A 13,673-nucleotide genomic window follows, 5' to 3' on the forward strand; every position below is an offset into this window, starting at 1 on the left:
TTATCTTCTTGAAACATCTGTTAATGTAGGTAAGAGAATTGAAAAAATGGTGGTTTTGCAGGGAAAAATTGTTGAGAGAGTTGTACTGCAGGCACCTATAGGCCTCCTGAATCATAGACCAGCACACTTAGTAAAAACAACCTGTTTACTTCTATTTGAATTTTTTTTTTTTTTAAATTCAGAGGAGGAGAGAGGAAGAGAGGAAGAGAGACAGACTCCTGCATGTGCTGGGCCTGGGATCACCCAGGAAGCCCACTACAGGGCGATGCTCTGTTGCTCAGCAACTGAGTTCTTAGCTCCTGAGGCAGAGGCATGGAGCCATCCTCAGCGCCCAGCCATGGCTGCAGGAGAGGGAGGGAGGGAGGGAGGGAAGGAGAGAGAGAGAGAGAGAGAGAGAGAGAGAGAGAGAGAGAGAGAGAGAGAGAGAGAAGCGAGAAGCGAGAGGGGGAGGGGTGGGGAAGCAGATGTGTGCTTCTCATATGTGCCCTGACTGGTAATTGAACCTCAGACATCTATACACCAGGCAGACACTCTACCACTGAGCCAACCGGCCAGGGCCCAATTTGAAATTTTAAAATTTATTTTTTTCTTGCCTGACCTGTGGTGGCGCAGTGGATAAAGCATCAACCTGGAATGCTGAGGTCGCCGGTTCAAAACCCTGAGCTTCCCTAGTCAAGGCACATACGGGAGTTGATGCTTCCTGCTCCTCCCCTTCTTCTCTCTCTCTCTTTCTCTCTACTCTCCTCTAAAAATGAATTAATAAAAGAAATTAAAAAAAAAATTATTTTTTTCTTATAGCAATATTTTATTTTATTTTAAATTTATTTATTGATTTTAGAGAGAAAGGAAAGGAAAGAGAGAGACAGGAACATCAATCTGCTCTTGTATGTGCCCTGACTGGGATTGAACAGGCTACCTTTGCATATCGGAACAATGCTAATCAACTGAGCTGTATGGCCTGGGCCATTTGAATTTTTTGTTATTACTCAATTTCCAAATAAATCAATTTGTAACTCTTCATTTTTGTTATTTTGGGCTGTGTCTCTGAGTTTGTACATTTTGGTCAATTTAAAAAAAATTGTCATTGTTTGTAACTGTAAACTTTTACTTTACAGGGTGATTTTGTAGACAGAGGATACTATAGTTTGGAGACCTTCACTTACCTTCTTGCACTAAAGGCTAAATGGCCTGATCGTATCACACTTTTGCGAGGAAATCATGAGAGTAGACAGATAACTCAAGTGTATGGATTTTATGGTAAGACCTTCTGTTTCTCTGATTCTGAATATTGTTTTACGTTCCTCTTTGGTGAAAAAAAACGACACAAGTCATACATACGCTTTATAGTAAAATTAGAAAATACAAATAATCTTTTTCTATTTTCTCAGCCTCTTAACTTCCTCTCTTCCCCTAATCAATGGAAACTTACCATGGAGAGAGAACCATTCTTAGCTTTGTTGTGTATATGTTTCTGGATCAGTGCTGCAAAGTGTAGTCTTCAGTTTTTCTCATTGGAATCATCTGGGATGGTTGTTAAAATGCAGATTACTGGGCCCCTCTGCAGGTCTTTTGGGGTGGAACCCTTGAGTCTACTGAAGGTGAATGTTCTGCACACTCAAGATTGAGAATATGAGTGAGTGTGTTGTAGATATATGTGTGTGCACATATACACCACACTAAAATGGGATCACATCTGCTTTTATCATTTAATATTGTGACCTGCCTTTTTCCTTCATTAATATTCTTTTTATAGCTTCATTGTATTATACTTTATGGATTTAACCAGTCCCTTTAACATTGGATATTGGAATTATTTTTTAAATTTTTCCATTGATTTGAGAGAGAAAGAGAGAGGAAGGGGGGGTATAGAGAGAAGTGAACTCTTTGTTTCACTTAGTTGTTTCATTAATTGTGTACTCATTGGTTTTTTCTTATAAATAACCTGATGGGGGAGTTGAACCCTCAACCTTTGGTGTGCCAGGTTGACGCTTTATCTTACTGAGGCATCCAGCCAAGACCTGGAGTTCTTTTTAAGTTGCTGTTATACATATTGCTGAATGAATATCCTTTTTACATATACTATATAAAAAATCTGTGTGCTTGCTCCAGAGAATCCCAGGACCTCAGGGATTAGAACAGAACTCAACCATTAAAAGCAAAGTAACTGCATTTATAGAACTTATAAGGTTGAAGGTAATTTTTTTTTAATTTTTCCATTGATTAGAGATTGAAGAGAGAGAGATAGAGGGAAAGGGGGAGAGAGAGAGAGGGAGAGAGAGAACCATCAACTCATTGTTCCACTTCTCATTTAGTTGTGTACTCATTGGTTGCTTCACGGGGAGTGAACCCGTGACCTCGGCACACCGGGATGGCGCTCTGTCCACTAATCCACCCACCTAGGGCTATGTGGTTGAAAGTTTTAATAAACAAGTTATTTGAAGGAGGTAAACAGACTTGTTGAGATTTTTAATGTGAATTTTCCCTAAGTACAATTAAGGCAGATATTGTGAGATTTAAAAATAATTTTATAACTGTTTAGTTTTAGATTTTATATTTTTATTATCTTGTTATTATAAAGATAAGCTGAACTGTCTTACTAGTTTAAGCTGAATTTCTGTTGTCCTACTATTTGATGTATTCCTTATTTTTATCAGCAGACTCAGAACTTTATTACTGAGAACTTTCCTGTTTCTTTTATAGATGAGTGCCAAACCAAATATGGAAATGCTAATGCCTGGAGATACTGTACCAAAGTTTTCGACATGCTCACAGTAGCAGCTGTAAGTTTATATAAATTGTTTTTAAACCCTCAAGTATTTTCTTGCCAATGTACATTTTGCATATTTTTATCTATTTGCCATCTTATTTATATTGATGTTATTAGGATTCATTGATGAATTGAGATGTGACTGAGTTTATTATTATATGTTCAACTCTTTGTTATCTTTGTTGTTAGTTAATAGATGAGCAGATTTTGTGTGTTCATGGTGGTTTATCTCCTGATATCAAAACACTGGATCAAATTCGAACCATTGAACGGAATCAGGAAATTCCTCATAAAGGAGCATTTTGTGATCTGGTTTGGTCAGATCCTGAAGATGTGGATACTTGGGCTATCAGTCCCCGAGGAGCAGGTTGGCTTTTTGGCGCAAAGGTCACAAATGAGGTAAAGCCAACATTTTCGGACAAGTGGTTTGTTGCTTGCTAATGGACTACATAGAGAAGTATCGTGGCTCTAGATAACAAACTTCTAGTCTAGTTTACTCAAACTGTGGTGGTTATTTCTCACCTGTTATCATATGTGTATTTCCTTAATGGTTAGGTGAGATGACATGATGAAAGCACCTCCTTCAGCATCTACTTGGTAATATATGTAAAATAAGTGTTCCTTTTCTTACAGATATTGTAATTAAGTAATGAGATTAAGCAAGGGCAAGATAGACAACTTAAAATTTTTTTAATATGCTTGTTTTTAATTGAGATACAGTTAACATATAACATTGTATTAGTTTTAAGTGTATAACGTAATGACTTGATATATGTATACATTGTGAATAGGTAACTTTTCTTTTTAATGAGTGAGTGAGGGACAGACAGGGACAGTCAGGAAGGGAGAGAGATGAGAAGCATCAATTCTTAGTAGCAGCACCTTAGTTGTTCATTGATTGTTTTCTTTTATGTGCCTTAACTGTGGTGGTGGGGCTCCAGCCAAGGCAGTGACCCCTTGCTTAAACCAGTGACCTTGGACTCAAGCCAGCAACTATGGGGTCATGTCTATGATCCCACACTCAGGCTGGCAAGCCCGCGCTCAAGCTGGTGAACCTGCGCTCAAGCTGGTAACCTTGGGGTTTTGAACCTGGGTCCTCAGCATTCCAGGTTGCTGCTCTATGCGCTGTGTCAGTGCCTGGTCAGGCGGCAATTTTTTTTTAAATTTATTGATTTTAGCCTGACCGGGCAGTGGTGCAGTGGATAGAGCGTCAGACTGGGATGTGGAAGACACAGGTTTGAGACCCCGAGGTCTCCAGCTTGAGTGAGAGCTCATCTGGTTTGAGCAAAAGCTCACCAGCTTGGACCCAAGGTCGCTGGCTTGAGCAAGGGGTTACTCGGTCTGCTGAAGGCCCACAGCCAAAGCATGTATGAGAAAGCAATCAATGAACAACTAAGGTGTTGCAACGCGCAACGAAAAACTAATGATTGATGCTTCTCATCTCTCCGTTCCTGTCTGTCTGTCCCTGTCTATCCCTCTCTTTCTCTGTCTCTGTAAAAAAAATAAAAAATAAAAAAATTATTGATTTTAGATAGAGAGGAAGGGGAGGAGAGAGAGAGAGAGAGAGAGAGAGAGAGAGACAGGAAACAGGAACATAGACCTGTTCCTGTACATGCTCCGACCGGGGATCGAACCAATAACCTCTGCAATTCAGGACGAAGCTATAACTGAGCCATCCAGCTAGGATGTGAATAGGCAACTTTTTGAGGTTCAACTGTTTTTACACACACATGCACACATAGATGAATTATATTGAGAAATAATCCAGCATGGAGTCAGAGAGCTAGGTTCAAAATAACTTATCTATCCTGTCTGAATCTGTTTCCTTAAATTGTAAAACAAGGATAATAAATCTCTGTTAGAATTTTTGCAAGAACCATACTAAACCCTCAGTAAATGATAGATGTGGTGGCAATATATTTATTATTAAATCCTAAAAATGACTTTTTTATATGTTAGTACTTTAGAATGCTTTTCTTCCAGAAATTTTTAATTATGTGACTGTATGATTTCTACAATTCTTTAATAGGCTTAGGCCACAGTGATTCTATAGCCTATAACTTATATTGTAAATACTGTATTGAGTAACAGGATTTATACATTTTCTTTATTTTCTTGTATATGGAGGTTGGTTTAAAAAATATACTGGATACTTAACAAAACCTTTTTAAATTGCAGTTTGTTCATATCAACAACTTAAAACTCATCTGCAGAGCACACCAACTAGTGCACGAAGGCTATAAGTTTATGTTTGATGAAAAGCTGGTAACAGTATGGTCTGCTCCTAATTACTGCTATCGTTGTGGAAATATTGCTTCAATCATGGTCTTCAAAGATGTAAATACAAGAGAACCAAAGTTATTCCGGGCAGTTCCAGATTCAGAACGTGTTATTCCTCCCAGAACGACGACGCCGTATTTCCTTTGAGGCCTTCGTCCGTCCTGCTGACTGGTCACATTTTTCTGCCCTCTTCTTATCCCGACTTTCGTGTATTACCCTCCATAATATACTTTTTATTGAGCACTTTGCTGCTGAAATGCTGCCTCTTGCCTTTTTTTTTTTATTTTAAATTATCTAAATTTATTGTTTGTTATGGTGTCTATAGCAATGTTTTTCTATCAGTTTTCTCCCCCATCCCACACCTACCTTGGACTCATCTGAGAAGACTTGAGAAATGTCTTAATACTCATAGTGCTGCATGTAGCTCTTGCTTATTACTGGTCGGAGGGAAACAAGATGTGTTTCCTTTTAAAAAAAAGCCAATTGACAGAACAGACTACACTGAAATCCTTCTCCTTTTGTATCATTCAGCCTTTTGTTTTAGTTTGGTAAGTTTTAAGAAATTTCAGCAGCAAAGTTGTTGTTCAGTGGGCACGATGGACTGCAGATGCCTTGAGTTCTGTATACTTGTCCCAGCTGTAAACGTCATGGTCCTTTGTTGGATGATATTTTAAATGGATACAAAATAAATTGGTCTAAAGGGCTGCCCTCCTTGTTGTGTTTTTAAATTTCAGTTAAAAAAAACTGCTACAGCTTATGACTTTGTACATTAAGATAATTGTATTGATCTTTTTTCAGATTCCTTGTATTTTTTAATAAAGTAATCTTAAATAAAATCCAGATAGGTTAAAGTGTTAGAAATTTTAAACAGCTTACATTGTTAGCTTAAAATTATTTTTTTTCTTTTTTCCTAGTCAGAGTTCTTGACCCTTTGGTTATTGAGTTTAAAACTTCAGCTGAAATTCAGTACTATTTATTTAAGAAAAAAATCACTAAACTGTGCCTAAAAACGTAACTGCCATATCAATGTTTTGGTTTATAACCTCTGTAGTAATAGAAAAACATTGAATACTTGTAATGCTGATGTGTTCATTTGATACCAGTTGAGTAGAATGTGATCAATCCAGTTTACAATCTATTATGAATATCATTAAGTAAAATTTATGTACTTTTCAGTAGGAATAATTCTCTTGTTGTAACACTTGACCTTAACTTTTAGAAAGTGTTCATTTTTTAATTGCAACTGGAAAGGTTGAAAAGTCAGCACTCTCTTGTATTTGTGAACTGTAATCTGAAGCAGGCTTAAAAAGTAGAAAAAAACAAATTGTCCTTTTTTGTAAAGGACTGTGATACCATGTTTTGGCTTTGTTTAAGTAATCTGAAAATCCAAAGGGTTGTGATGATCAGTTCTTGATATGCAATGTCCACTTAATAAGGACAAGTGTTCCAGTGTCTCTTATGACTGTAGTCATAAATGATGTTGGAATTTAACATTTTGTGAAATAGTCGGTGTCCTTTTACTACTATAATTAATTTTTGTCATTCCAGGAAATCTTTGTGAAGCCAGCCAATTAATAAAGCACTTTAGTATCTGTTCAGGTAGTTTTGAAAACCAACTTTTCCCCTTCAGGATAAGAACTTCCAGGTTACTGAAAATGCAATAAAAATCTTTATAGTTCATGCTTCTTGGCACATAATTTTTCATCAGGGTTTTCTTTATTAAATGAGCACAACACTTTTGATGATTTTCCCAACCGCCCAGCTCCTTGTGCAGTTTTTAATTGTATAGCTATCTGAAAGACGTGGCTAAGACGTTTGCTGCACACACTTGAACTGTTGGCTCAGTAGCTTTGTGTCATGGCCCTGACCCCAGTGTAATTCAAGGGGAAAGGTATTGATCTTACAGGGATATGTAGCTATGTATTTTACTAATTGTTAAACACTGGAAATTAATGATGCAGATGACTTGGTGTGGTCTTTAAACAGCTCTCTGCAGTATTTTTTGTTGTTACCATAAGTTGTGTTTAAGTGCTTGTTCTCTGCTTTTAAGTTGTACCAATAAAACCAGTAACTGAGCCCTCTCTTCCCATTTGACACTCCCTAGCTTAGATTGGTGTAGTTGTTTTAGTCATCCCTGTAATGTGACTTTTATTTTTAAGTTGTGGTATACTGCATTTGTTTGTCACTAGTTGGGCATGTGCCAATAATATTCTGTCCATTCCTTAACTGCCATCTCTGTTCTGCCTGATTTTTTTCCTCCAACTGAAGAATGGCTTTTGCATGGAAAAAAAAAGTTTTTATTTTTAGACATGTAAAGGGAAGAGAGAGTGAATGTATTGGACTTTGTAAGCCTAAAAGGAATATTTGGATTCCTCTACTAAATAAGGGCTATGTACTATATAGAGTAATCATGTGGTAGAAGATATTTGCAAGTCATAGGTTTGTAGGTAGGAGATCTGTTACTCCCTGTATCTAGGCTGAATGTAAAATCCCTTATGTTGTATTAATGGGGGTAATAACTATTTTTATTTGCCTATGATATACTTGGTTTCTAATAAAGTATCCTAGGCCCTAGTGAGAACTGTCTACTTTAATTGCCAATCACTCCCTTTTCTTACTTGCCTGATATACTTACTCTTGGCTAGTTTTTTATAGAGTAATGCTTTTTTCTGAAATATCTCACCACTTTAAATGTGTTAATTTGGGTGTGATCCTTAAAAGCCTGGATCAAGAGCATATCTAATATGCAACCTGCATCAGCTCCTACTCCATCTGGATGTCTAGAACAATTGGAAGGTTTTTGACGTCTTAAATCCTGGGTTTTGCTTTTGAAATAAGGTTTGAAATATTGTTCATTACATTAAAATCTGTGTGTTTTGCTTTGTAAGCTCAGCGCCAGGTTTTGGAAAATGCCTGTATTATGAAAGCAAATCTAAACTCTTTTTGAGCCTCTTTCATTGTGAGAAATAGAATTGCTTTTCATCAGCCTCCAGAAAATTGTGTACCTGGAGTTGAAAAGATTTAACAGCAAGAATCCAGATTTTTAAATGTAAATGTTTTTTTTAACTGCTAATGTTTGTAAAGCACCTTCAGTTCTTTGGATGAAAGGTGCTATATTCTCTCAGTGTAAATTAATAAAAATATTATAGGAAGTTTGTCAGAAAATTTTATCTAATGCATAGTCTATAGTATGTTCCAACAAGAAGTTAGCATTTTATATAACAGTTTAAATTAAAAATGCTTATTCCTTCACTTGGTTGCTTGACTAGTAAGCAGAAGTGAAACTTTCTTACTGCACATTTGACTGAGCTAAGGGTTTCATTCTTTAAAGTCATTATCCATTGTTATGTCCTAGGTGCCTAGGACCATGTTTCATGAGATTGTTACAACTCATTCAGTGATATTTACAGTGTGCAGTCCTGCTGAGAAAATATACAGTGGTAAAACTCCAAAAAGAAACATTTGGAAGGTCCCCATGCGTGATGCCAAACACATTGGGTGCTTGGGGCAGGTTGTTTCCTTATTCCCCTCTTAATTAGTTTTCTATTTCCTTGTCAATCAATTGGTGAATATGTGCCTTTCTTACTCTCAGGAAAGTATGCTTATGCTGGCTTGAATCATTCAATTGTTTTCTTAATTCAAAAATGCATGAAAATTATGAGGATTTTTTTGTGTGTGTCAACAAAAATATATAAGTATATTCTACTTACTCCCTGAGCACCCACTGTTGTTCTCAGCAACCTGCTTTTGTGTGTGTAAGTAGTAATGGGATAGACTGCTTGGAGGCATAATGGAATAGTGGAAAAATAAAGGCTTTGTGATCAGATATAGGTAAAAACCCAGGCATCCCAGGCCGCTAACCTGTACTGAACACAGAACTAAGGGTGCCCTATTTTGTGGCACCCTCACTATAGCTCTATGACTATGGTACTTATCTTTTTTCTTCAGACGAGGAAACAGGCTTTCAGAGGATGGGTGACTTGCCTAAGCTTGCACAGGAGAGCTGAAACTTGAATTCCTGTAGGGCATACCAGAGTTCATCTTAAGTCCTTTTATGTCAGTTTTAAGCAGTATTGGTTATTGTAGCTGTGTGATCCTGAGCAAGTTGGGTTTTTTGAATCTTGAAATTCTGTGCCTAAAATAAGAGAATAACAACAGGATTTAAAATAGCACTCATAAATCACCCAGTCCTTGGCCCAAAGCTATTTATTGAGTACTTACTAATATACCATTTGCCCAAATTCAGTGTAATTGGGAAGTAAAATAACCCAAGGCAATATATAATTGCTGACATAGTAAAGCTTACGTTAGTACAACAAATTTGGAGAGGGAATGTTTGATGTAGGAGGGAGTAATTAGAAAAGCCTTAAAAGAGGAAGTATGTATTAAATGCGGACTGGAATGATGGGATGTGCATTTTTTACACAGTAAAAGCAGAGTAGCGAGGTTACTAGAATTTGGACATGACACAAAGATACAACTTGAGAGTACTTGGGAAAGAGATGAATGGCTGCAGCTCTATTAATATCTACCATGTAGCAGAGGCCTTGGCCGATTATGAAAAACCTTGAAAACCAGGTACAGGATTTTAACCCATATTTTAAGAAACGTAATAAGTGTTATTTCAGGATAAGTTTCCTAATGAGTTGATGATCTTGCCAGAACACCTACCCCACCTCCAGTCTTGTCTGTCATTTCTGGGGTTCTTTACCCTTTCTAGCTTGGTGATATTTGGGGGGATAGTTGGGATTGAAGTAGTTTGTGTTTCTGTAATTTGGGGATTATATAAAATACCAATTTGTGGGACCAGCAGGTGTTTTGACATTATTTCTTGTCACAGCTCATTTATTTATTAAATTTTTATTTAGGTAGGAGAGAGAGAAAGAAGGGGGGGAGCAGGAAGCATCAGCTCCCATATGTGCCTTGACCAGTTGAGCCCAGGGTTTTAAACTGGCAACCTCAGCATTCTAGGTCGATGCTTTATCCACTGCACATTTCCTAGAAGAAAGGTCTTTTTTTTTTCCTGTTTTTCTGAAGTTGGAAACAGGGAGGCAGTCAGACAGACTCCCGCATGTGCCCGACCGGGATCCACCCGCATGCCCAACGGGGCGATGCTCTGCCCATCTGGGCGTTGCTCTGTTACAACCAGAGCCATTCTAGCGCCTGAGGCAGAGGCCATGGGGCCATCCTTAGCGCCTGGGCCAACTTTGCTCCAATGGAACCTTGGCTGTGGGAGGGGAAGAGAGAGAGAGAGAGGAAGGAGAGGGGGAGGGGTGGAGAAGCAGATGGGCGCTTCTCCTGTGTGCCCTGGCCGGAAATCGAACCCGGGACTCCTGCATGCCAGGCTGACGCTCTACCACTGAGCCAACCGGCCAGGGCCCAAGAAAGGCCCTTTTTACATTCACAAATGTAAAAAGGAACCATTTCTGCACAAAGGCAGCCATATTGGTTTTGCAAAAAACTAGTATCCTCGTTTTTGCCATTTGTGAAGATCAGTGAGAGACTAGTCCCCAGCTTGTTGGTGTCTACTCTTCTACGTTGTCTCATTACTGATGCATAAAAATATGTTCAAATATGGAAGTAGTTTAAGAGAAAGTTTTATGCCTTCTTCCATCTTCACTTGATAGATTCCAAGAGTCTACCCAAAAAAGTGTACACAAGGAATCTAGATAGACTGAAAGGGATAGTACCTTCAAGGAGAAATTTTATAATACATTAATGAGCATGTCTTATTTTCAAGGATGGCCTTGTTAAAGGTAACATTTGTGCTTATGTGCTGGTAATATACCAACAACAATAAAAATGCAGTGAAATTTATTTTAATTGGTTAACTGACATAGAATCTATAATCTGTGGTATCACAGGGCTGTTAGCATACTCTCAGGAATTGGATCTATTCAAACCTTTGAAAATGGAACACATTGCTTTTAGTTCTGTCATCTGATTGTTTGCAGTGTTGATCTTTCAAGGCAAAGAAAGTTCTTTTCTTGGAATACTGTTCCCAAGCTTGTGATCTGTTCTGCAGAGGATTGAGTATCTAAACCACACTTTTTTCTTGAGTTTTCTGGCTGGATCCTCTATGAAGGGTATCTGGGAGCTGTGAGAACATTTCACTCAGCATGATGTAGAGCAGTGATTTTTCAACCTTTTTCATCTCATGGCACACAAATAACTAAAAATTTGCAGCACACCAAAATACAAAACCAAACACACCTTTCTTGCCCATCTGATCAAAAAATAATGATTCACTCACACTGGATGGGTATTACTGTGTTTGCTTTTGTCATTTTTTAATTTGACAGTCTAAGAGGAAAGAGGTCAGTGCCCCTGACTAAATAGATATTGCATGTTTTAAAATTGTGTGACAGAGCCAGAGAGAGGGACAGACAGGAAGGGAGAGAGATGAGAAACATCAATTCTTTGTTGCAGCTCCTTAGTTCATTGATTGCTTTCTCATATGTGCCTTGGCTGGGGGGGGGGGGAGGCTCTACAACAGACCGAGTGATCCCTTGCTCAAGCCAGCGACCTTGTGCTCAAGCTGGTGAGCCTTGCACAAACCAGATGAGCCTGTGCTCAAGCTGGCGACCTCAGGGTCTCGAATCTGGGTCCTCCACATCCCAGTCCGACGCTCTATCCACTGTGCCACTCTCTGGTCAGGCTAAAATGTTTTTTTATTTATTCATTTTAGAGAGAGAGAGAGAAAGGGGGGAGGAGCAGGAAGCATCAACTCCCATATGTGCCTTAACCAGACAAGTGCAGGGTTTCTAACCAGCGACTTCAGTTCCAGGTCGGCGCTTTATCCACTGCGCCACCACAGGTCAGGCTTTTTTATCTTTTTAATTTATTCATTTTAAGAGAGAGAGGGAGAGAAAGGGGGGAGGAGCAGGAAGCATCAACTCCAAAAACCAGGCAAGCCAAGGGTTTTGAACCGGCGACCTCAGCATGTTTTAAAAATTCTGGCAGCACACCGGTGTGCCCCCGGACACTAGTTGAAAATCGCTAATGTAGAGACTGGCTGCATAGGAGTTGGTTCAGAATGAAGTTCGTTTTGGAGAGATGCCTCACTGTCGCATCTGCCAGAAGAGTTTGGGAAATTGCAGTGCTTGGCTTTTGGTCCTGGTATGGTGCAGTGTTGGGGGGCGCCAGCAGGTGTGTGGGATGCAGGAAGCAGAGCGAGGAGAACCTGCCGGCAGGTGTCTGGGGCTGAAGGTGCAGTTCCTACTTTCTGACGCACGGTGGCGTTCAGGTCTCCTCTGCCGCGCCAGCCGTCTCTAAGGCACCTCCGCCGCCACCTGCAGTCTCAACCAAACTCTAGGTGGTGTGATGTGACGGCCCGAACGCCCAATCGACCACCGGGGTTTCGGGCACACTACGGATATAGCCAATAGGAGCCGAGGAGAGGCGCGGAGGAGGCGGGCCCCGCGGCAAGCCCAGCTGAGGCGCGAGGCCCTCCTCCCGCCTCTCCGCCTACTCCATCCTCCGCCGCCTCAGCTTCCCGAGCGAGCCCTGCGGCCGCCGGAGCAGCTCCCGCGGCGGAGCAGGAGCCGGATGGTCAGAGGAGCCCGGCAGCCTCAGCAGCCGCGAAGTCGCCTGGCCCCCAGGTAGGGCGGGGACTGGGTGGAGGTTGGGGTTGGGGATGGGGCACGGGAGCGGGCCCAGGGGCAGCGGTTTGGGGCCGTGAAGCGTTCGGGGCGCAGAGACTGGAGAGGCGGGGGATTTCGGTTGGAGGGATTCGGGGGCTGCCTAGGGAGGCGGGGCGGGCTGGGCAGCTAACGCAGCCTCCAGGCCGGAAGGCATGGGCGGGGGGGGCGCCGAGGGGTGAGGCTGGGGGCGCTGGCCGGGAGGGGCAGGGCGCGCGCGCGGTGGCGGGGCCGTGGAATGCGGGGGGCGCGGGGTCCGGAGGGGCGGGGCTCGGAGGGATGGTGCACGCTCGCCGCGGGGTGCTGGGCACGGGGAAGGGAGGCTGGAGGGGCTTGCAGGGGTGACGAGGCAGACAATGAGTAGGTGGTGCTGGGTGGTTTTGGGGAACTGGGCTGTGACGGATGGAGCGAGAGATCAGGAGGCAGAGCGGGGTTGGGGACTGAGACGTTAGGGAAACAGGGGGAGTCCCAGCATTTCTTGATCTTGGTATATAGGGGAAACAGAGCCTAGGCATTTGGAAGGTCAGGTATGGGTTTAGCGGGTCTGTAGTCCTAGAGAGTGGTACATCGAGTTCTTGATTGGCAGAATAGGGCCCGGGGACGTGTTCATGTATGTTACTTTTAGTTATCATCTTATTTGTTTGGTCTACAGACTGACTGGCACAGTGGAGAAACCACCTCGAAAACGGAAAAGCAGGTAAGGCAAAATGCCTTCCTATTTTGTTTCGTGTTTTCCCATTAGCTTGACTACACCTGTGCCATAATGCATAATTATACACTGTCAGTAAATGAAGTCTTATTTTTTTATTTTATTTTTTTCTGTATTTTTCTGAAGCTGAAAACTGGGAGAGATAGACAGACTCCCGCATGCGCCCGACCGGGATCCACCCGGTACGCCCACCAGGGGCAACGCTCTGCCCACCAGGGGGCGATGCTCTGCCTAGACCAGAGCCACTCCAGCGCCTGGGGCCGAGGCCAAGGAGCCA

General features: G+C 41.2%; 2 protein-coding genes across 3 annotated transcripts in view; both read left to right on the plus strand.

Moving 5' to 3' along the window:
• PPP6C (protein phosphatase 6 catalytic subunit) overlaps positions 1–7,635 on the plus strand; it is a 33,334-nt gene extending 25,699 nt beyond the window's left edge. The window contains exons 4-7 of the mRNA XM_066367181.1: positions 1,116–1,257; positions 2,701–2,780; positions 2,957–3,166; positions 4,946–7,635. Coding sequence (XP_066223278.1) covers positions 1,116–1,257; positions 2,701–2,780; positions 2,957–3,166; positions 4,946–5,194 — 681 coding nt within the window. The 3' untranslated portion in view covers positions 5,195–7,635. The remainder of the gene's footprint in view (positions 1–1,115; positions 1,258–2,700; positions 2,781–2,956; positions 3,167–4,945) is intronic.
• A 4,888-nt stretch (positions 7,636–12,523) lies between these two features.
• SCAI (suppressor of cancer cell invasion) overlaps positions 12,524–13,673 on the plus strand; it is a 132,382-nt gene continuing 131,232 nt past the window's right edge. For both annotated transcript variants that reach the window (XM_066367169.1, XM_066367170.1), the window contains exons 1-2: positions 12,524–12,648; positions 13,340–13,384. In XM_066367169.1, coding sequence (XP_066223266.1) covers positions 12,596–12,648; positions 13,340–13,384 — 98 coding nt within the window. In that variant the 5' untranslated portion in view covers positions 12,524–12,595. The remainder of the gene's footprint in view (positions 12,649–13,339; positions 13,385–13,673) is intronic.

This window comes from Saccopteryx leptura, chromosome 2 (assembly GCF_036850995.1).
Source record: "Saccopteryx leptura isolate mSacLep1 chromosome 2, mSacLep1_pri_phased_curated, whole genome shotgun sequence".
Taxonomy (NCBI): Eukaryota; Metazoa; Chordata; class Mammalia; order Chiroptera; family Emballonuridae; genus Saccopteryx; species Saccopteryx leptura.